Here is a 23,791-nt window from a genome sequence, read left to right on the forward strand (position 1 = left end):
CAGGGTTGAAGAAAACCGAGCAAGCGTCCCCCCACCCCAAAACTGGGTGAGGGCGCCCCTTCAGGCCGCACTGTTATGGGCTGCGGATCCGGACTGACCGGACTTCTGTTTCCCAGACCAGGGCTTCTTTTGAGAGCCTTGACCTTTGACCGGTTTGCCCTTGTAGTGCGACCGAAAGGCACGAAAGGACCCCTGAGGGGGCCGAAAATTAGCATGCTTCTTCCCAGAAGCCCCCTTAGCCTTGGGGAAATGGGGCAAGAGAGTGCTCTTACCTCCGGTGATCCCCTTAATCAACACATCCAACGACTCCCCAAAAAGGCGAGACCCATCATAAGGCAGATTGGCTAAGGTCTTACGTGAAGATTGGTCCACCGACCAACATTTCAACCAAACCAGGCGGCGAGACAACACCGCCACGCTGTGCACACGTGCAGCCAACGGGACTAAGTCCAAGTCCGCATCACACAGATACATGACACCCTGGTGGATTTGATCCACCATATCCAGGGTCGCCGGCGAGGCCGAATCGGCCACTAGGACGCGCCTAAGCATCTGCGTCCAACTTGCGACAGCCTGGGCCGCCATGAGAGAGGCAAACAGAGCCTTAAGCATAGAACCCGTAATAGAGTAAGTATGACGGGCAAGAGACTCCAATCCCCTATCCGTGGCATCACGGAACACCGGGGAATCCTCTCCTGACAAGCTAGACATTGAAACTGAGATATGGTTGCAGGAAGTAGGAGGGTATTGACTGAGGGGACCACCCCTTGAGGGTGGGATATGTTAAAAGCTTTAATGTTAACATATTCTGTTGCTTAGCTACTCCTTCGGAGCAAAGTCTAATACCCCATATGTGACAAATATGAAGAGGCGGCGACTGTCGGAGGACGTAAGAGAAAAATGGCCTGGTCATTAGGGGGAAAATCTTCTGATCCAGAAGTAGTTAAAGGGTTTGTTAACCTAAAAAAAAAAAATTGATCCTGTTCCCTAAAAGCATGTTATACATGTTATATAGTGCTTGTGCTGTGTAATTCGGCCCCTTCTATCACCTACAAAATTTCCTGATCCTAACAGTTTCCACCCTCCCCTCCGTACACTGACCATGGTGTATCATGGCTGCTGAGCCCTGACACCGTGGTCAGTGTACGTGCCTCCCCCCTCCCCTCCCTGCCTGTCAGCTCCATGTCAGGGCCCGCCCACCCCTCCTGCTGCTAAAATAATTGTTAATATGTTATATAATCCAGTTTGTCTCCTAAGCCTGTGTACCTCTGTCTCAGTTTTATATAAAAAAAAAAATGCTGTGAATACCAGATTTCAGTGAGCTGCTCAGAAATCACATGACTGATTGGCTCTCTCCATCTCCTCCCAAGTCATGTTAGCATGGCAATCTCGGCCCTGCCCCCTGCAGCTATCAGACGGGGAGAGGAGAGAGCCAGCCAGGCACGTGATAGCCAAGCAGCACACTAAAATCAGGTATATACAGCTTTTTTATAAAACACAGAGATACACAGGCTTAGGAGACAAAGAGGATTATACAAATTCCTGCAAGTGGCTTAACAACCACTTTAATGCAGCTTTGGGTATTTTGGTCTTCATAGTTCATAAGTTAATTAAATGTCACTGTTAAACTCCTGGGCTATTGATCTGGTCAGTTAAGTAGCAGTTTCAGCTGCTTTAATGATAATTAAATGAACAGCAGGGGCACTAGATGGGCAACAATTTGGCAAGTTCCAAAACAGAATGGTTTTACAGGTGGAGGCCTCTGAAATTTTTTTCCTTACTCACTCAGTTTTGCATTTGGCTAGGGTCACTGTCCCTACTTGTACCATGAGGCGATACCTGGAACCTATAGAGTTTGTACACGCAGTCCGACTACTCCAGGATGGCACAATACATGCCACTGCCAGAAGGTTTGCGGTGTCTCTCGGCACAGTCTCAAGAGCATGGAGGAGATCCCAGGGAACAGGCAGTTACCCTAGTAGAGCTGGACAGGGCCAAAGAAGGTTCTTAACCCATCAGCAGGACCGGTATCTTCTCCTTTGTGCAAGGAGAAACAGGATGAGCACTGCCAGAGCCCTACAAAATGACCTTCAGCAGGCCACTGGTGTGAATGTCTCTGACCAAACAATCAGAAAAGTACTTCATAAGGGTGACCTGAGGGCCCAACATCCTCTAGTGGGACCTCTGTTCACTACCCAGCACCGTGGAGCTCAATTGGCATTTTGCCACTGAACACCAGAATTTTAAGGTCTGCCACTGGCGTCCTGTGCTTTTCAGATGAGAGCAGGTTCACCCTGAGCACATGTGACAGACATGAAAGGGTCTGGAGAAGCCGTGAAGAACGTTATGCTGCTTATACCATTGTTCGGCATGACCAGTTTGGTAGTGGTTTAGTGATGGTCTGGGGAGGCATATCAATAGGGGGATGCACAGAGCTCTACAGGCTAGACAATGGCAACCTGGCTGCCATTATGCGTTGAGATGAAATCTTTGGACCCATTGCAGGACACTGCACGACCTTATGTGTCGAGAGTATGCAGTCAGTTCCTGGAGGATGAAGGAAATGACACCACTGAATCCCCTAGGCTCACCAGGCCTAAATTGAATAGAACACCTCTGGGACATTATGTTTTAGTTCATCTAATGCCACCAGGTTGCAATTTAGTCTGTTCAGGAGCGCAGTTATTCCCTGGTCCAGATCTGGGAGGAAATACCCCAGGAAACCATCCATGGTCTCAAAAGGAATATGCCCTGATGTTGTCAGGCAAGCATACAAATTACCAAGTACAATTTTGAGTTGCTGCAATGAAATTTTAGCAAAATGAACTAGCCTGCTGCATCATTTTTTCACTTTGATTTTTGGGGTGTCTTTGAGTTCAGCCCAATGTAGGTTGATAATTTTCATTTCCATCAAATGATGTGGCATTCTTTTATTCCTAACACATTACCCAGTCTATATCAGTATAGATATCCAGCATGATATTTTTCCCCATTGGGATCCAATGTGTTTTCAAAGTGTTCCTTTAATTTTTTTGAGCAGTGTACTTTCATACTTTGTAAGGTTTTAAGGCAAGAAACCTCGAATTACTCATGTTCGATCCTTCTAGAACTTGTGAAACACTGACATCTGCTGGCTATTTCAATACATGATTTATACAGATGGAAGAGAACACTTCCTATAAAGCAGGGGTAGGAAACCTTCAGCACTCCCGCTGTTGTAGAACTACAAGTCCCATGAATCATTGCAAGACTGACAGCAACAGTCAGGACTCCCAGCAAGAGAGGCATGATGGGATTTGTAGATTCACCACAGTGAATCCCTGCTACTAACATATATACTGGCCAATTACCATAGGCTGTCTAAAGCTGGCTACACGCATTACAAATTAATTGTACGGTCTTTCTTTAATGTACTATATCCAGTAAGGTACGCCCTCAAAGTTCTTGGTAAAATTTAGGTAAAGGTGAATTTCAGGCAAACAGCTTAAACAGAATGGATTTGTTTTACTTGCCAAAGGATTGGTAAATTTGTGCAGCCACTGCTAACCCTGCTGAAGACAGTGCAGGCAGATCAATAACCTTGAGCAGGACAACTTAAGTAGAAGTCCACCCTAATAATAAAATCCCTACATCTATAGACCTCTACAATCTAACATATCTAGCTCTGTAAGGAAGAAAATCGTATACATAGCTTTTTTTAAGCCAAATTTGACCTGATCCCACGCTGAGCTGTGAGCCGCGGCTTCCCTGTGGAGACGGGTGCAGAGGACCCAGCCGACAATAGAAGTCCCATAGTAAGTGTATGGGTGACCTCACTCCCCATTCATTTCACAGTCGTTGTCGGCTGTGTCCTCTGCAGAGCTTCCGTGGATAGAGATCGGGTCAGGTTGGCTTTAAGAAAGATATCTACAATATACTGATTTCTTCTTTACAGGGCTAGATAGGTTAGTGTTAAGATAGTGGAGGTCTATAGATACAGGGATTTTAGTTTTAGGGTGGACTAACACTTTATTGGTGGCGTTAGAAGACACTGAAACAGCAGTAAAACAAAGCTTAGATATTGCCTCCGATCACGCTCTTTGTTCCCTGTCGGCACATGTGCATGCAGCAGTGCATGACTTGCTTCAAGTGTTTCGACATTCCACTCCTAATTTAAGCACTGCTGGACATAGGATTACAGGAGGCTGATGTCAAAGTATATGTAAACTCAACTGCTGAAAACTTTTATAAACATTACAATTTTTAATAAAAGATATAATTTTTTTTTTAATATTCTTCATCTTTTGATAAAATAATAACCGGTGATCCTGCCATGAAAGTCCTTGTTAAGCCACTTCCAGTTATCGGAAGACAGCACTGTCTCCAAATTGTGTCCCTGCGTTGTCATAAATGTTTCTAAAGGAGGCTGAAAGTGGCTATTTCAATACTCATTGCATGAACATGGTGCACTGTTGTCACCATCAAGAAACTTCCCATTGCTGGAGTGCATGAAGACACGAAGAGGCTGCAAAGGCGATAAACGACAGCAGCAGCACTGAGGTGTAAGGATTTTAAAAAAAAGTGAAAACAAGTACTTTATTTTGAAACAATGGCAGCGATTTATAATACACCAGCACTGTTTGTTATTCGGTTATGGAACTTTTCCACTGCAAGTACCGGCTCGGCTCTACTCGGCCCTGCATGGCCCGGTTTGCTTTTCCACTGCTGGTACCGCATGGTACGGTATGGTTTGCTTTTCCACTAAAGTAGTACTAAAGTTAAGTGGGTGGGATAACAACGGGGTGGGTGGGATTCTCTGACCAATCAGTGGCTAGTAGTGACTGCATGCAAAGGATTGTTGAATATGGTACCGGGTATGGTACCTCTTGGAACCACAATCGAGTAGGTACTGTTTTTGAGAGCCGTACCGTTCGGTTCCATGCAGTGGAAAAGCGCCGCCGTACCGTACCGTTCCTACACTATACCATGCGGTACCAGCAGTGGAAAAGCACAAAAGCGAGCCGAACCGTTCGGTTCCATGCAGTGGAAAAGCGCCATTATTAGGTTACACATCAACTCTAAGGCCCCTTTCATGCTTTGCGACTTGTCATGCGATTTGGGACTGCAAAATCGCATGACAAGTTGTCCATTATTTCAAATGAGTACCATTCATATCTATGCGACTTGAAGTTGCACCGACTTCAAAGCAGTCCCTGCACTACTTTGGCACAATTTTGATGCGTTTTGAGGTCCAAAGACATTCAAGCCCAGTCAAGCTCGCATTAAAATCGCGGCAACAAAGTCGCGGCAAAATCGTGCGACTTTAGTGTCGCACAAGTGTGAAAGGAGCCTTAAGTGATATATTAAAGCTTTTTTTTTTTTTCTTTTTTAAAATAACAAACATGTTATACTTACCCGTTCTGTGCAGTGGTTCAACACACACACACACACACACACACACACACACACACACACACACACACTTTTTTCTCTTTTTCTATAAGTGATCACATAATCGGTGTTCTCAGATGCAAAAGGGGATAGAGAGAGCTGGGGGTGGAAAAACAGCAATTCACTTATCTTCTGTACATGGGGGGCATGTTGGCAAAATTCTGACCATTGAAGGAAGAACAGACGGGCTTTTCTCCCAACACAACCAGAAAACTGACCATGATGGGATAGATTTGCTCTCATGCCTAGTGGGGGTCAATTTGACATGGGAAAGCTGGGGGACCAGCAGCAACACCAGGTAGTTCACACAAAGGCAGTTATACAAAGAGAACAGGATACATTTTAACATGAGTACATGGCGCACCAGACACATATCTGGAATATGAAGTGCTGGGGGTAACATATCCTTTAGGACAAGTAATGTCATACCTTTCATAGGTGACACTTGAGGTCCAGCAGGTACATGCACACCAGCTCCTGGACCCCTCCTGTACGGAAAGTTTTCTGGGCTGTATTTCTCACACAGCACCTGCATAAAACTTCTTCCACATGGTGGCTCCATTTCTGTTACCTGAGAGGAGCAAAACATACATCCAGTTACTTATAGTTATAGCTGAAACATAATTCTTCACAGAAAAAAATTAAGTACGGAATAACTGTGTTGGTATTGGGATGGAATCGGTATTGAAACTTGATAATTATGTTTGTGCTATAGTTCCTTAAGCAAATATATAGAAATATATATATATATATATATATATATATATATATATATATATATATATATATTTTTTTTTTTTTTAAGTTAAAAGGAAATCCTGGGTACTCAAGGACAATATATTTTTGGTGAAATTTCTGTGTTACATCCATCTCTCCTGCAGCTTTTTGTACCTTATCTTCAGGCAAAAAATTGCATTCTTATTCAATCTTCTATTTCTGAAAGAATCGTTATTTGTGGAAAGAGGAAGGTCAAATACCATATTTAGCCAAACAATGGATTCACAATTCAGATTGTGGCGGCTGGGGCATCCTGAGACAAGTGACAGACTGATCAATTAAAGTAGATCCCTGAGTAATTCTACAGGTCTGCATGAATGAATTTCTGACAAGTCACAACAGCAGTCCATGAGTTTCAGTCAAGTGACTCTGCCTAGATCTGTAACAAAAGCAGTTCACCCTCCAGCCTTTCTCAACCGGGGTTCTTTGAAGCTTTTGGGTTCCTTGAGCCTTAGCAGATGCAGCTTCCAACTGATGGTGCGTGCACAGTTTGGGCACTAATGTCCTTCTGCAGGTTTAGCAGAATGGGACCAGTGGAGTTTCCCTTCTCATATCTTGGGTAAGTATTTACTGGCATCTTTGTCTGTAAGGGGGGCTTTCCTAACACTGTCCATCCATGTAGAGGGGCACTAAACTAGTATCCAATATAGGGAGACATTTCTTCACTCAGCTACAATGTGATGGAAAGCTTCTGCTGAACACCAATCTAAAAGGGTCCTCCCCCACTGACCACTAAAATAAAGGGGGCAGTGGAGTGTTCATGATCTGCTACAAGTTTCAATTACTCTAAATAAGCTACTTTATTTATACATTATTTGTAACCATTCCTATTATCTACATCATGCTAATTTACTGTATGTTGTAAACAATTAGATATCAAACAAAAGGCTTTGTTGAATTGGTTTAAAAACAATGCAAGGTAAGTACATAAACATGCATATTAAGCCCCGGTTCACACTACTGCGTGTGCGGGGTTCGCATGTCATGTCGGAGCGCAGCTTCCCCACAAATAATTTTTAGCAAGTGAGGCAGCAAGGTTCCAGATATTGGTGAACACTGCCAAGAACTATTCAAACTGAAAGTGTTGCGGTATCCATAAAAAGTGCATAAATACAAAACAAAACATCCACTCAAATGAAAAATCAGAATACATAATTCATATATGCAAAATTATTCAATTATTTAAATTGGGAGAGTTTATACAGAATCCAAAAGGTCCATCAGAGATATAAAGTGCTCTTGTGCAGAAACGTTCATTATTACACTTATTGTGTTTAGCAGAATTCAATGCTCCAGCGTGAGTGAGAAATCACTTTACATCCAGAAAGTGCACACCCCACTCACAAGTTACTTACCAGCTAACTTGACTCCAAGATGGCAGTCTGGCTGCACCTTATCCTAATACCCTCATGAGATAGATGGATAACATAACCTGGGATTCCAGGGTGGGTTGTCACATACCAAGAGGGTCATCAGTGGGCTCAACCAAAGGGAAAGTCAAGGAGGAATTCAGTGTAGTAATTCAAAGTTTAAGGCTTTTTAATGAAGGTTAAAACTACTTACAAAGAACAGGCAGGATTAAAATTACATATAGTGCAGTCAGTCACATGCAGGCGCCCTGACTGGTGCAGTAAGGTCACCGCTGTAGCTTTCTATAGCTCCCGACACACGTTTTATTTAAACAAACATTCCTACATCCCTTGATACTCCTGCATCCATTGATAAGATTAGTTTGAATGAAACACACGTCGGGAGCTATAGGAAGCTACAGCGGGAACCCTAAACAACAGCCTGCAAAACCCTGCGGACAAAACAAGCATCTGAAACTGCAAACACATGAAGTGTGTACAAACGACCAAGTAGCAGCTTTGTAAACCTAAGACATGGTTTAAGACATGGTCTGATGCCAAAAAGCCCAGGAGGCACTAATCGCCCCGGTGGAGTGTGTCGTAACGGGGAAGGGAGGGGCCGACCCCTTAACAGTGTACACTTGAACAAGCGTCTGCCGGATCCAATTTGGAATAGTGGCAGAGGAGACCACCAGATCTTTCCTTGGGCCATCCATTAACATAAAAAGAGAATATAATATAACCTCCAGCAGGAGGCCATAGTGGGCAGGTACATACAACTGCCTGGACCACATTCAAGGAGTGCAAGGCAACCTCCTTAGGATGCTACAGCCATGCACACAAGGAGGAAGGCAGGAAAATGTCCTCATTTAGGTGAGGATTTGACATTACCTTCAGAAGAAAGTAGGGGCAAGGATGGAGAACCACCTTATCCTTGTGTTGAACCTAATAGAGAGTCCTATAGGATAAAAGGTCCCCAGCTCCGACACCTACCTCTGGGAAGTGGTAGCGACCAAGAAAGCAACTTTTTGAAAAAGTAATCAGGCAAATACTCTCATACGGAGGCTTCTGGAGAACCAAAAGAACCAAATTCAAGTACCCAATGGGGATCGCACAGGGGGCGCCAGACAATGAACCTCCTAATGAACCTCCTAAATAAAAGGTGCAAAACAGGGAGTACACAGCCAAGGAACACTGAAAAAAGACAGCGAAGGCAGAAACAACCCTTAATGGTACTCAAGGAAAGTTTTTGTCTAACACCCCACTGAAGAAAGGCCAGCACTTATGCCACCAAGAAGAAAAGTGGATGAACACCAAGAGCCCCACACCAGGCAAAATAAGCCTTCTCGGTTTGATGTAACCTTTGAGAGGTAGACTTGCGAGCCTTCCACATTGTGAAGATCACCAAACCCGACAACCCTGTCCCTTAAAACCTGGCTTTCAATAGTCATGCCGTCAAAGCCAGAGACGATAAAGCAGTCCAACAACAGCAGTGTTCAGGTGAGCGGCTCCTAATCGCTGGACAGGAATCACCAATCTCCACTCCTCAATAGGGATAACACTGATGCCTTAGAGATAGCGAATTTGCCCTCATGAATAGGGGTAACACCATCAAAGAAAGAGAACGAAGCAGCAAATAGTGAAGGTCCGTATACAATCATAAGGAGTTTTATTGAAAAGTACTTACAAAGGTAAATGATCACAAACCATCTAAGATACATAGAACTCTGCCGCGGCTCTTAGCGTACTTGTGCCTGAGCATCTCAACTAACGCGTTTCATCCAATCGGATTTCTTCCGAGGCATGGCTTAGTGACACAAGTACGCCCATAAAAATTACTAAAACCGGAAGTTGCGTCAACCGGATATTGCCCATGGAACACACTGCATTAGCCCATGCGTTCCAGCGGGCTAGAAGTGGCTTAACCGGAGGCGGCCGGAATTTGCGAAGAGAACCAAAGGCTCTACTGGGCGTTTCTACTGCCATCTTCCACACATATAAAGATCACAAAGGGATATACCTCAATATCGGATGGTGAAACCCACTCTCGAGGCCAACCCCATCAACAAGCGAGGGGAATGAAAGGACTCAACAATTCCCATCTTTTATATCAGAAAAATGTAGCCCCTATGAAAGGTACAATAATCTCTACCACAGCATATTATATTCAGTCTAACCCCCTAGTGGTCAAACTAAAAGATGCCTCTGAGAGCACATATCCTAAATTTAAAAATAGTTAAAACATAAAAAACTTCAAAAACAAAACATACTAAAAATGGTGAATTTCACAAACTAGTTATACAGAGAAGACAATGGTATTGAAAACACCAACATCATACAATGACTATAAAGTAAAGAGGAAAATCAACTATTAATAAAACAGTTGACATCCCATTCTACATGAAGCCCGAAGGGAGTATAACATTTCATTTCAAATATCCAACGAGTCTACCTCTTTGAAATCTCTTTGTTTAACAAGGCTCCCTCGCCAATGGGGTGTAAATCTATCTATGGCATTAAAGGAGGTGCCTGCTGGATTTTTTCCATGGCATTCCAGATAATGCTTGGAGACGCTATGTTTGGGGAAACCTTTCCTAATATTTGCTACATGTTGCTTAATCCTCACATTGAAGGCTCAAGTGGTGCGACCCACATATTTTAAACCGCAGGGAAAAGTGAGCATGTAAACCACATTAAGGGATGTGCAAGTGATGAAAGCGTTAAATCTCATAAGTGCGAGAAATGGAAAATGATTTAAACTGTCCAATACTACATTCTTGAGTTTTATTGAGATTGCAGATGGCACATTTACGGCATGGGAAGAAACCTTTGAGTTTTTTAAAAAAGGAAATCCTGTTAGGGGCATCCAAAACACGTAAAGTTTTAAAGGTGGCACCCCTCTAAAAATGACATGTGGGGAATCAGGAAGAACCATACCCAAGATTCGGTTTTCAAAACTTTCCAATGTCGTGCCATCATTTTTTTGATGTCCTAATATTGATGAGAATAAGTGGTAACAAATGCAAAATTGAATTCTATTTTCAAAATTAGACGCTTCCTCCCACCCAAAATACCTGCCCTATCCATGTTCCCAATGATGAGGATGAGGATATTATTGATTTGTAAGAGAAACTCATCTTATATAAAGAATTAGAGGAGTACAAAAATAAGTCTGATAATCTTAAGAAAATACGATATTACAAAAATACTGATAATCTTAAGAAAAAACACTGATCCAGTATCTGACGACTGAGGTAATCCGCCTGACGATTCTCGACACCGGGAATGTGTATGACAGAGAGAGCAGAAACATGTTGTTCCACCCACCACAGAGTGCAGGAAGCTTCTCGTGCCGCCCTGGTGGTTGCCCGGCCACTGCTCTGGCATTTACTGATTGGATTCTGATTGGGAGCCCTCGCAGAAGGTTTATCCAGTGCTCCAGAGACAACCTGACTGCTTGCAGCTCCAGGACAATGATGGGCAGGAGATCCTTCTCCAGATCTCAAACCTGTTATGACTACCGTCCAGCGGAGGGGAAGAAAGGACTTCCCAGCTTGCAAGGCATCGGAACCAATAGAGGAGGGATGCCCTTGTTGATAGGTCCAGATGAATCTGATCCAGATGAATCTGATTGTCCAAGGAGACTGTAGATTCACCCAATTTGGACAGGATTTCCCTCTGCAGAATTATCATATGGAACTGCGCATATGGGACAGCCTCAAAAAGGTGGACACCATAAGGCCCAGAGCCTGCATGCATGACCACAGGGAAGACTGCTTGAGGGACAAAACCAGTTGGACTGCGGTTCGAAGCTTCTAGAGTTTGTCCTCCAGGAGAACACTTTGGCCTGCTCATAGTCAAGAATCAGGCCCATATACTCTAGTTTCTTGGACAGGGTCAGGGCAGGCTTCTTAAAGGTTCAGAACCCATCTGATGTTCTGCAATTCTAGGACTGCAGCCAGCACCTTGGAGAGTACCCAGAAAGCCAAAGCCAGCTCAAAGGGGGGGGCGACACAAATTGATAATGTGCGTCCCCAACCACAAAGTGTAGGAACTGCTAAAGTTCCTCTTAGATGGGAATGTGCAGGTATGCATCCTTGATGTCTATGGATTCTTTAAAATTCCCCGGATGAAGAGAGGTTACCACTGAAAAGGATGGAAGGATGGATTCCAGCTTAAACCTCTGAACACAAACAAAGCAATTCAGGGCCTTCAGGTTCTAGATTGGGCAAACCTCATCCTTTTAGGGCCGTGAACAGATTGGAATAAAACACTCGATTCTAGTTCCAGTACAGGAACAATTACTCCCTTGCGAAGGTGGTCCTGCACTGCCCTGTACAGGGCATGATGGCAAAGGCTGAAAGTTGGTGGGAAAATTTCTCTGGTGGATATGAATGAAATTTTATTTTGTAGCCGGACTCAGTTTGCGTACTCATTTGTTGGCAATAAGGGAGGTCCACAGGCACGAGAACCAGCACATATGACCCCGCCCCCTGGAGAAAAGTAGGGGCAAGCCTTCATGCTGAGGTGGACATGTGGGTCCAGGAGCGCTACGCCCCACCCCAGAGGGCCTTAAAGACCTGGGAGCCCCGACAGGAGCCAGGAGTGAAAAAGTCTCGTGTGCAGTTAAAAAAGGCCCCGACTTCCGACGTGGTTCCTTCCACTTCTTGGCCTGTGGGAGGAAGATACTCTTGCCACCAATGAGGGTCTTGATGACGGTGTCCAAGGTAGCACCAAACAGACATTCCCCCTTGAAAGCAAGGTCCACCAGGGCCTTTTTAGAGCCAAAGTACGTACCACTGCCGAGATGGAGAGCTTGGAAATGTGCAGACCCGCATCTAAAAGATGCATTACACATATACTGTAAACCCTGGGCCAACTGGTCCACCAGATTCACATGTGCGGTGTTCAAACCTTGCCGCAGAAGGTTGGCCCATTCAGTAAGCATCTGAGAAACTAGGGACATGGCCAGGTCACAACGCCAACCCTGCAATGGTTAACAGAGAGGGAGATTGATTCTGCCCTGTGGTCCACAGTGTTAGGATTATGTTTTATTTAAATATTATATGCTCAATTGACTAACTTTAAAATTTTACTGAAAATCTCTCCCTTTGCAACTTACACTTTTTGCTGTTGAGGATGTAAATTTCCTCCCATTGTTATCGGCGTTGTGAGAACATTTTTGTTTTAAGAATAGCAAAATATCCTGCAAAGTTGTTTCTTGAGTTTGCTTTGCTGTTGTATATACATCTGTTTCCTTCACGCAACGGCATTTTTTAAAGGGTCTCTTGCTGACGATTATGGTAAAGGACTTTTCCTGTTATGCATGAGTCTATTTTTATTACAAGTAGAATATGACGTGTATAGACTGGAAATATATACTGCTTTGTATACTGTACATAAGAGCCAAAGACTGAAATTAAAATTGAGTAACCCATTCACTATGCTCTTGGGGGTGAGTGAATTACTTCCAGGGCCCTGAAGTCTGGACGTGTGGAATGGAAAGATATGCCGGCAAAGGTTAGTAGAGACTACATAGACAGCCTTAGGTAGATAGATACAGTTGCAGTTCTGGGGTAATTCTTTAGTTATAATAAAGTAATATTTAAGGGAATATGGATACGTACCATTAACTTGTTATGTCAGGTATAGTATTCTTTTACACAGGATCCTTAAAAGAGGGAAACTCCTCTACCGGTACCATGGTTGCTTTATTCTACCCAGAAATGGAAGGATCCACCACGGGAGGCGAGGTCCACTATATTAGAAGGGCCACCTCAAAGGGGTAATGTATTGCAAAGTGCTTTGGGACAACAAAAGTCCGCTTTGAACGTTCCCAAGCTTTGTAGACAAATTTATCAAAGTATGCAGGATAAGGAAAACCTTAACGGACCAAGCCGGTTTGCATATACCAAAGGGGACAGGCACTTAGATGGCCATCCCAGCAGATTCCTCAATTTTTAACGTCTCTCTCACAGAAGTAATCTGTGCTTTCACCAGCGATATCTCCTGCGCGGTTACAGAGGCAGCAGACTCGTCCTCGCTGTCTGAGAAATTAGAGGATGCGTCGGCAGGTCCCGCAGAAAACACAGGGCTTGTGGCAACAAAGCCTGACTTGGGCCCAGAAACTTCTGAAGACGAAAGATGGTGGGGGGGGGGGGGGGGTGGGGAGGGGACTTCCTGCCTTGCACCTGAATGCCGCCTCCACCAGGGAGCTGAACAACTCCAGGACTGCAGTCAACATTTAAAAGAGCTGTGCTCATCAATAACCACAGAGAGAAATGAGAATTGCGATCAATGACCTACTCCTGATAATGTTAAACTGCCCGGCCACTGTGTTGCCCCATCAGGTTCAACAAAAAAAAATCAGGGGTAAAAAATTATTTTCATGATGACTTGTTTTCGATCTGTGATGACATGTAAATGGAGAAAATTATTAAAAAATGCAGCTAGAGTGCAGCCAATTTGCTTGTAAAAATGTTAAACTGTTTGAAAAAAAAAAAAATTAATTAATTAAAAACAGAAGCTGTTTGGTTGCTATGGAAAACAGCACCAATTAAGGTAGAACTTGTGTTAGACGTGTTTTATTAATTCTCCGCCTTCTGTTTGAAGCGGTTTGCACTAGCTCATAGGAGGTTTTTTTTTTTGGTTCTTTTAAGCCCAACTCACTAGAAGAAACGAATCTGTCAGGTTGTAAAGTGCAAGCACTGAAAAAGATTACAACCAATCCTTGTATCCTCAATTGGCTGCAATGGAAGCTATAGCTGACTTTACAATGTTCTTTGTACATGTGAAAAAGGCTGTTTACTTTCCAAAATCTTTGTCCACTTTGTTAGCAAATAAAAATAAGCCATTTTCACTTTGAATACGCAATTACATGCAAGCTTAACCACTTTAATACCGCTCACGGTAATACTACTGCGGCAGAGCGGCACGATACCGCTCAGCCACGTAGTATTAACGTGATGCGCGATCACGGCTCCAGAGCGCGCTCCCGCGCGCCGCGGGTCCCGATCCCGATGTCATTCGGTAGGGAACCGATCAGTCATCAGATACTGACCAATGATTTTTGGTCAGTGTCTGTAGATCGGTCCCCACCAATGGCAATCTGTCCCCTGTCTGTGTAATGTAAACACAGACAGGGGAAGTGATGTCACTGTCCTTCCTGGAGTCCTTTCGGTTCCAGGAGAGAGACAGAGACACACCAAAAACGTGAGTTCCACCAACACTACACTGACACACCTCACATAGGTACATTTAACCCCTTCATCACCTCTGATCACCCCCTGATCACCCCCAAAACCCCTCACAGTGAACACTATATACAGTGGTATACAGATATTTTACTGATCACTGTATAAGTGTCACTTGTGAGCGTAGTTTGCGCCTGCGTTAGGCCCAAATAGGGTTAGGGTACCCGCCACCTATCCCCTAATAAAGTTTTTACCCCTTGATCAGCCCCAGTTAACCCCTTCACTACCTATTACTCTGTGCACTAAATACAGTATATAGGTAAATACTGATCACTGTATTTAGTGTCACTAGTGACCCTAATTTGCGCTTGCGCTAAGCCCATATAGGGTTAGGGCACCCGCCACCTATTCCCTAATAAACTTTTAACCGCTTGATCTTCCCCAGTTAACCCCTTCACTCCATATAAATCAGTGCACTAATATATACAGTATATCAGATAACTACTGATCACTGTATTTAGTGTCACTGGTGACCCTAATTTGCGCTAGGCCCGAATAGGTTTAGGCCACCCGCCATCTATCCTCTATAAAGGTTTAACCCCTTGATCTCCCCCAGTTTAACCCCTTCACTTCCCTGTCACAGTGTTCACTATATACAGTGATTACCGATCACTGTATTAGCGTCACGGGTGACACAACTTAGGCTAGCTAGTTAGCGTCAGGGTCCCACTACACCACCGTTACTTAGCGTCAGTTAGAGTCAAGTACACTAACACACACACACCACCGTTACTAGTATAGTGTTTGAACAGATCAATATCTGATCTGATCAGAACTATACTAGCGTCCTCATAATTTAGTGTTCCCCAAACGCAGTGTTTGCACAATCAGCACTGATTCCTGCTAGCACCTGCGTTTAGCCCCCCTGCCCAGCCCACCTTACCCAGGCAAGTGTAGTAATCAATAGATTACTGACACTTCCAAAAAACACAAATCACACAAAACCGCTGCGTTAGCAGAGTCAGGCCTGATCTCTGTTAGCACTAGCAGTTTTTCTTTGTAGCGACCAAATAGTCCTCGACAACCAGGTGCTTTTATTACCTAGTAGTCGCATCACTGTACGAGTAAATTTAGCTACCAAAATGACAAAACGTTCGTTCAGTGATGATGCTATATACAGTATAATGGCCATGTCAAGTGAGAGCGATGGGGAAGCCTCACTGTCAGAATCAGGGTCAATATACGAACCAGATGACGGCAGCGGCTCCCTGACAGATAGCTCCGACAGAGGGGTCCCTGCTAGGGTCAGGCGTACCCGACCCCATTCTGGAGTAGTTGACTTGCAAGAACTGGAGGTTTCTGGTATGCAGCAGAGTGCCAGTACTAGTGCCGCTCACACTTCTCGTGAACTGGCAAGCACGAGCGGCCTAGTACACCCTGGACCTTCAACCAGCACTGCAGTATCACCTGGTGACGTGGCGAGTCACCTGAGTGCAGTTGAAGCTGGTGCGGTGGCTAGCACGAGTAGTGGCCCGCAGCCACCGCGTATCCGAAGACAGGCCCGTAGAGCCCATAGTGTCCTCCCTGAAGCGCTGGCATATCCTAATTGGCAGCCCACAGATTCCACAGCGCCAGTACTTCCCCCATTCACCGCCCAACCCGGAATCCAAGTGGAAACAGCTGGTTTTAATCCCATAAACTTTTTTGAGCTGTTTTTCACTGAAGATCTTTTCAGATCTATTGTGGACCAATCAAATTTGTACGCTCAACAATTCATCGCCGCCAACCCAAATTCACCCCTTGCCAGACCATTCGCCTGGAATCCTATTACGATTCAGGAGTTTAAAACCTTTCTGGGCCTTTCCTTCAACACGGGCATTACAAGAAAGAATGAATTGCGGTTATATTGGTCCACTGACCCAATTCATCAAATGTACGTGTTCTCTGCTGCTATGTCCAGGGCTCGATACCAACAAATATTTCGGTTCATGCATTTCAACGACAATGAACTCTGTCGTCCTCGGGGAGACCCTGAATATGATCGGCTCCACAAAATTCGGCCCCTCATAGACCACTTCAATCAGCGGTTCGCAGCCTTGTTTACCCCCCAACAAGATGTCTGCGTTGACGAGTCCCTGATTAAGTTTACTGGTCGCCTTGCTATCAAACAGTACCTCCCCAGCAAGCGTGCCAGATACGGGGTCAAGTTGTATAAGCTTTGTGACAGGGCCACAGGCTATACAGTTAATTTCCGTGTCTATGAGGGAAAAGATAGCACTGTGGAGCCCCCCGACTGCCCAGGCTACATAGGGAGCAGCAGCAAGATAGTTTGGGACTTGGTGTCACCCTTATTCGGAAAGGGGTACCACTTGTACGTGGACAATTTCTATTCAAGCGTGCCACTTTTTAGACACCTCTATCAATTGCAAATTGGCGCTTGTGGCACCGTGCGATCTAATCGCCGGGGCTTCCCCCAACGGCTAGTGAATGCCCCACTGAGCTCGGGGGAGAGAGCCTGCTTGAGGTGCGAGGAATTGCTTGCAGTGAAGTGGAGGGACAAACGAAACGTTTACGTGCTGTCCTCCATTCACCCAGACACGGCAGTCCAAATTACTACGGTCACCGGTGTTGTTGTTGAGAAACCCCTCTGTGTCCACGACTATAACCGTAAAATGGGAGGGGTGGACTTCAACGACCAGATGATGGGACCGTACTTAATTGCCCGTAAGGCCAGACGCTGGTACAAAAAAGTGTCTGTATACCTATTTCAATTGGCTGTTTACAACGCTTTTGTCTTATACAAAGCTTCTGCTGGAACATTATCCTTCTTTCAATTCCAAGAAGAGATAATCAGAGCCCTTCTGTATTCAGCTGGTGCTCCTGCCCAACTTCCCCAACCAGATGCAGTGAGGCAGCTGCATGAGAGGCATTTTCCGCAATACCTCCCGAGTACCGATACCAAACGATACCCCCAAAAAAGATGCCGTGTCTGCAGCAAGCGCGGATTTAGGCGTGACACCCGGAATTATTGTCCCGACTGTCCTGACCGACCTGGTCTTTGCCACGGTGACTGTTTCCGTCGCTACCACACACTAGTGGATTATTAGCATAGGGTACAGCACGGCACAGTTTAGGGCACATTTACACAGGGTCTCAAAAGATGTTCGATGGCTATCGTCATTTTGAGAGACCCGAACCTGGAACCTGGAACTCGACGTTTGAAGAAAAAAAAAAAAATACATAAAAGCCAAAAATAGTTGTCGTCTCAGTCATTTTTTATGTTCTTCTACACTTCCTATGTACTTTTAATGTACTTTGTTTGTTTTTCATTCTTTTGTGACCTGTTTCTCTTGCAGGTACTCGTCGGCTACCACGCATTGATTTCATATATTCTGACACAAACAGTGTTTGCGCTCAGCATACATGGATACCTTTGCTGATAGCAGCTGTGGTGATTTTCTGATTTCAGCACTGCAGTTAAAATCCTATTTTGGTATACGTGGATAGCGCCGTGTATACCCATCATTAAATTCAGTGGGTGGTTGTTTGGGCGGTTAATGATGAGAATCCAAAAACTTTTGTTGTGTTAGTCATTTTATATGTCCTACTCTTCCTAATGTACTTTTTTTTAATGTACTTTGTTTGTTTTTTCATTCTTTTGTGACCTGTTTCTCTTGCAGGTACTCGTCGGCTACCATGCATTGATTTTATATATTCTGACACAAACAGCGTTTGCGCTCAGCATATATGGATACCTTTGCTGATAGCAGCTGTGGTGATTTTCTGATTTCAGCACTGCAGTTAAAATCCTATTTTGGTATACGTGGATAGTGTCGTGTATACCCATCATTAAATTCAGTGGGTGGTTGTTTGGGCGGTTAATGATGAGTAATACTACGCATTATTCCTGTGCTGATTTCTGATAGGTTCTCTTTTTTTTCGTTCAGCCCACAGGCTGCATGAAAAAAAAAAAACCTATATGCCAAACAAAGACCAGCAATGTACTGGTACGTTGCTGGACTTTGAGTGGTTATACCAGGATGATGCCTGCAGATTTAGGCATCATCTTGGTATCGTTTTTTACAGCAAGCGGTCGGCTTACATGTAAAAGCAATCCTAGCGGATAATTGGCCGCTAGACTGCTTTTACATGCAGTGGGAGGGGACTCCCCCCCCCCCCCCTCCTGCCGCCTTCCGCTGCCTTCCACGGTTTTTCTCGGGCTCTCCTGTCCCACCGGTTAACCCGAGAGTGCAGCCGGTGGTTCAATTATCTAACCATAGAGCTGATTGGAGATGAGAATGGCTCCAATCATCTCTATGGCCTAAGATGCCGGAGGCTACGAGCATTTCATAACTTCTGTTTCGCCAGAAATAAACAGCGCCATTGGGAAATTGGGAAAGTATTTTATCACACCAATTTTGGTATGGTCAGATGCGTTAAGGTCAGAGGAAAGATCTAGAGTATAAAAGACCCCAATTTTTTTTAAAAAGAGTACCTGTCACTACAGATTGCTATCATAGAGGAAATTTAAATTCACCGTGATAACAATAAAAATGATTAAAGAAAAAAAAATGAAAGAAAAGGTGTCAAAATAACATAAGAAAGCAAATTAAAAAAAAAAAAAAAACAAAAAAAAAAATCAAGCCCCCCTGTCCCCCCGTGCTTGCGCGCAAATGCGCGCACAAGCGTTGGTCTAGTGTCATATGTAAACCGCAATTTCAGCATGCATGTGAGGTATCGCCGTGAACGCCAGGTCGAGGGCAGTAATTGTTGTGGTAGACCTCCTCTGTAAGTCCAAAGTGGTAACCTGTAAAGACTTTTAAAGGCTTTTAAAACCGTACGTAGTTTGTTGCCGCGGCACGGGCGTGCGCAATTTTTAAAGCATGTCATGTTAGGTGTCTATGAACTCGGCATAAGATCATCTTTTAAATTTTACCAAACAATTTGGAATTATATAGTGTATTTCTGCATTAAAAATAAAAAAAGTGTTTTTTTACGCAAAAATTGCGTTTGGAAAATGTGTGCGCAAATACCGTGTAACAAAAAAAATTGCAACATCCACCATTTTGTTCTGTAGGGCCTCTGCTTTAAAAAAATATATAATGTTTGGGGGTTCAAAGTAATTTTCTTGTGAAAAAAAAATATTTTTTCATGTAAACAAAAACTCACAGAAAAGGCTTGGTTTTCAAGTGGTTAGAAGAGTGGGTGATGTGTTGCTAAAATTGAGCATAAAATGCCAGGACTGTTCAAACACCCCCCAAATTACCCCTTTTTGGAAAGTAGACACCCAAAGCTATTTGCTGAGAGGCATATTGAGTCCATGGAGTATTTTATATTTTGCCCTAAGTTTCAGGAAAATGACAATTTGTTTTTTTTTTTTTTGTTTTTTTACACAAAGTTGTCACTAAATAATATATTGCTCACGCATGCCATGGGTATATGTGAAATGACACCCCAAAATACATTCTGCTGCTTCTCCGGAGTACAGGGATACCCCATGTGTGAGACTTTTTGTCAGTCTAGCCGCATACAGGACCCGGAAAACCAATCCGCACCTTCTGGCTTTCTAAGGGCGTAAATTGTTGATCTCACTCCTTACTACCTATCACACTTTTGAAGGCCATGAAATGCCAAAATGGCACAAAACCCCCCCAAATGACCCCATTTTGCAAAGTAGACACTCCAAGCTATTAGATGAGAGGCATGATGAGTCCATGGAATATGTTATATTTTGCCACAAGTTTCAGGAAAATTATTATTTTTTTTTTTTTTTTTTTTTTTTACACAAAGTTGTCAGTAAATGATATAATGCTCACACAAGCCATGGGTATATGTGAAATGACACCCCAAAATACATTCTGCTGCTTCTCCTGAGTACAAGGATACCCCATGTGTGAGACTTTTTTGCAGTCTAGCCGCGTACAGGACCCGGAAAACCACTCCCCACCTTCAGGCTTTCTAAGGGCGTAAATTGTTGATCTCACTCCTTACTACCTATCACACTTTTGAAGGCCATGAAACGCCAAGATGGCACAAAACCCCCCAAAATGACCTCATTTTGCAAAGTAGACACTCTAATCTATTTGCTGAGAGGCATGGTGAGTATTTTGCATCTCTCATTTTTTTTGGAAAATGAAGAAAAAACAGGAAAATGCATTTTTTTTCCTCTTTTTTCAATTTCCAAAACTTTGTGACAAAAAGTGAGATCTGCAAAACACCCAACATGCCTCTCTGCAAATAGCTTAGGGTGTCTACTTTCCGAAAAGGGGTCATTTGGAGGGGGGTTGTACTGTCTTGGCATTTCATGGCCTCCGAAACTGTGATAGGTAGTCAGGAGTGAAATCAACAATTTACGCCCTTGGAAAGCCTGAAAGTGGGGGTTGGCTTTCGAGGACCTGTACTCGGCTAGACTGCAAAAAAGTCTCACACATGTGGTATCCCTGTACTCAGGAGAAGCAGCAGAATGTATTTTGGGGTGTCATTTCACATATACCCATGGCATGTGTGAGCAATATATCATTTAGTGACAACTTTGTGTAAAAAAACAAAAAAAAAAATAATAATAATATATTTCCCGGAACTTGTGGCAAAATATAAAATATTCCATGGACTCACCATGCCTCTCAGCAAATAGCTTGGGGTGTCTACTTTGCAAAATGGGGTCATTTGGGGGGGTTTTGTGCTATGTTGAAATTTCAGGGCCTCCGAAACTGTGATGGGTAGTCAGGAGTGAAATCAACAATTTACGCCATTAGAAAACCTAAAGATGGAGATTCATTTTCGGGGTCCCGTACACAGCTAGGCTCCCAAAAGGTCTCACACATGGGGTATCCCCATACTGAGGAGAAGCGGCAGAATGTATTTTGGGGTGTCATTCCACATATACCCATGTCATGTGTGAGAAATTTATCTTTTAGTGACAACTTTGTGTTAAAAAAAAAAAAAAAAAAAAATTGTAATTTTCCCAAAACTTGTGGCAAAATATAAAATATTCCATGGACTCACCATGCCTCTCAGCAAATAGCTTGGGGTGTCTACTTTGCAAAATGGGGTCATTTGGGGGGTTTTGTGCTATGTTGAAATTTCAGGGCCTCCGAAACTGTGATGGGTAGTGAGGAGTAAAATCAGCAATTTACGCCATTAGAAAACCTAAAGATGGAGATTGATTTTCGGGGTCCCGTACACAGCTAGGCTCCCAAAAAGTCTCACATATGTGGTATCCCTGTACTCAGGAGAAGCAGCAGAATATATTTTGGGGTGTAATTACACATATACCCATGGCATGTGTGAGAAATTTATCTTTTAGTGACAACTTTGTGTTAAAAAAAAAATTTTTTTTTTTTTTATTCATTTTTCAAACACCTGTGACAAAAAAATTAAATATTCAATGAGCTCAACATGCGTCTCAGAACATTCCTTAGGATGTCTACTTTCCAAAAAGTGGTAATTTGGGGGGGTCTTGTACTGCCCTGCCATTTTAGCACTTCATGAATTGAGATAGGCAGTCAGAAATTAAAGCTGCGTAAAATTTCAGTATTTACACCATAGTTTGTAGACGCTATAACTTTTGCGCAAACCAATAAAAATACGCTCATTGAATTTTTTTTTGTCAAAGACATGTAGCTAAATATATTTTGGCCAAAAATATGACATAAATTGAGTATATTGGATATTTTTTAAAAGACAAAGTTGAAAATTTAATTTTTTTGCAAAATTTTCGCTCTTTTTTTATTAATATCGCAAAAAATAAAAAGCGCAGAGGTGATCAAATACCACCAAAAGAAAGCTCTGTTTGTGGGAAAAAAAGGACGTAAATTTTGTTTGGGTACCACATTGCATGACCGCACAATTGTCAGTTAAAGTCGCACAGTGCCGAAGCACAAAAAGTGGTCTGGACGTAAGACAGCAAAATCCTCCGGTTGTAAAGTGGTTAAATCCTTATTTTTTAATCTCCCGCACATTGGATATTAAGGCTCTGTCCACACTTGTGCGATTTCAGATGTGACTTACTTGAGTCCCACAGAATTGCATGACAATGGAAATCACATTGTTTTCAATAGTGCCTGTACACATCAATGGATCAATGCAAATCACTGAGCACGAGGTGATTTTGGAAAAAGGTTCCTGTACTCCTTTGGTAAGATTCCTGCATGATTTTGGCCCCATAGACTATGCAAACCACTTCAAATTAGCATCCATGCTGCACTGCATAATTACACTGAAAGTCTGATCACAGCAGTGTGAACCTAATCTTAAAATGTAAATGATTGTAAACCCTTATTTAAAAAAAAAAAAAAAAAAAAAAAAAATAACAAACATGTTATACTTAGCTGCTCTGTACAATGGTTTTGTACAGATTAGCCCCGATTCTCCTCCTCTTGGGCCCCCTGCTGGCAATCCTGGCTCCTCCCTCCTGCCAAGTGCCCACCATAGCAAGCTGCTTTTTATGGGGGCACTTGTGCAGGCTGGCTCCTGAACCGGATCTACAGTGCTTTGCGAAGGTATTCGGCCCCCATGAACTTTGCGACCTTTTGCCACATTTCAGGCTTCAAACATAAAGATATAAAACTGTAATTTTTTGTGAAGAATCAACAACAAGTGGGACACAATCATGAAGTGGACCGAAATTTATTGGATATTTCAAACTTTTTTAACAAATAAAAAACTGAAAAATTGGGCGTGCAAATACACCATGTTTGACAGTGGGGATGGTGTGTTCAGGGTGATGAGCTGTGTTGCTTTTACGCCAAACATAACGTTTTGCATTGTTGCCAAAAAGTTCGATTTTGGTTTCATCTGACCAGAGCACCTTCTTCCACATGTTTGGTGTCTCCCAGGTGGCTTGTGGCAAACTTTAAACAACACTTTTTACGGATATCTTTAAGAAATGGCTTTCTTCTTGCCACTCTTCCATAAAGGCCAGATTTGTGCAGTATATGACTGATTGTTGTCCTATGGACAGAGTCTCCCACCTCAGCTGTAGATCTCTGCAGTTCATCCAGAGTGATCATGGACCTCTTGGCTGCATCTCTGATCAGTCTT

At 43.4% G+C, this 23,791-nt stretch overlaps 1 protein-coding gene across 2 annotated transcripts in view; it reads right to left on the bottom strand.

Annotated features, from left to right (window-relative positions):
* The window catches only part of TBCEL (tubulin folding cofactor E like), a 119,116-nt gene that overhangs the window by 49,050 nt on the left and 46,275 nt on the right, over positions 1–23,791 (bottom strand). For both annotated transcript variants that reach the window (XM_082273882.1, XM_082273881.1), the window contains one exon: positions 5,860–6,001. In XM_082273882.1, the coding sequence (XP_082130008.1) occupies positions 5,860–5,992 (133 nt within the window). In that variant the 5' untranslated portion in view covers positions 5,993–6,001. The remainder of the gene's footprint in view (positions 1–5,859; positions 6,002–23,791) is intronic.

This window comes from Pelophylax lessonae (assembly GCF_965119305.1).
Source record: "Pelophylax lessonae genome assembly, chromosome: 12".
Lineage (NCBI taxonomy): Eukaryota > Metazoa > Chordata > Amphibia > Anura > Ranidae > Pelophylax > Pelophylax lessonae.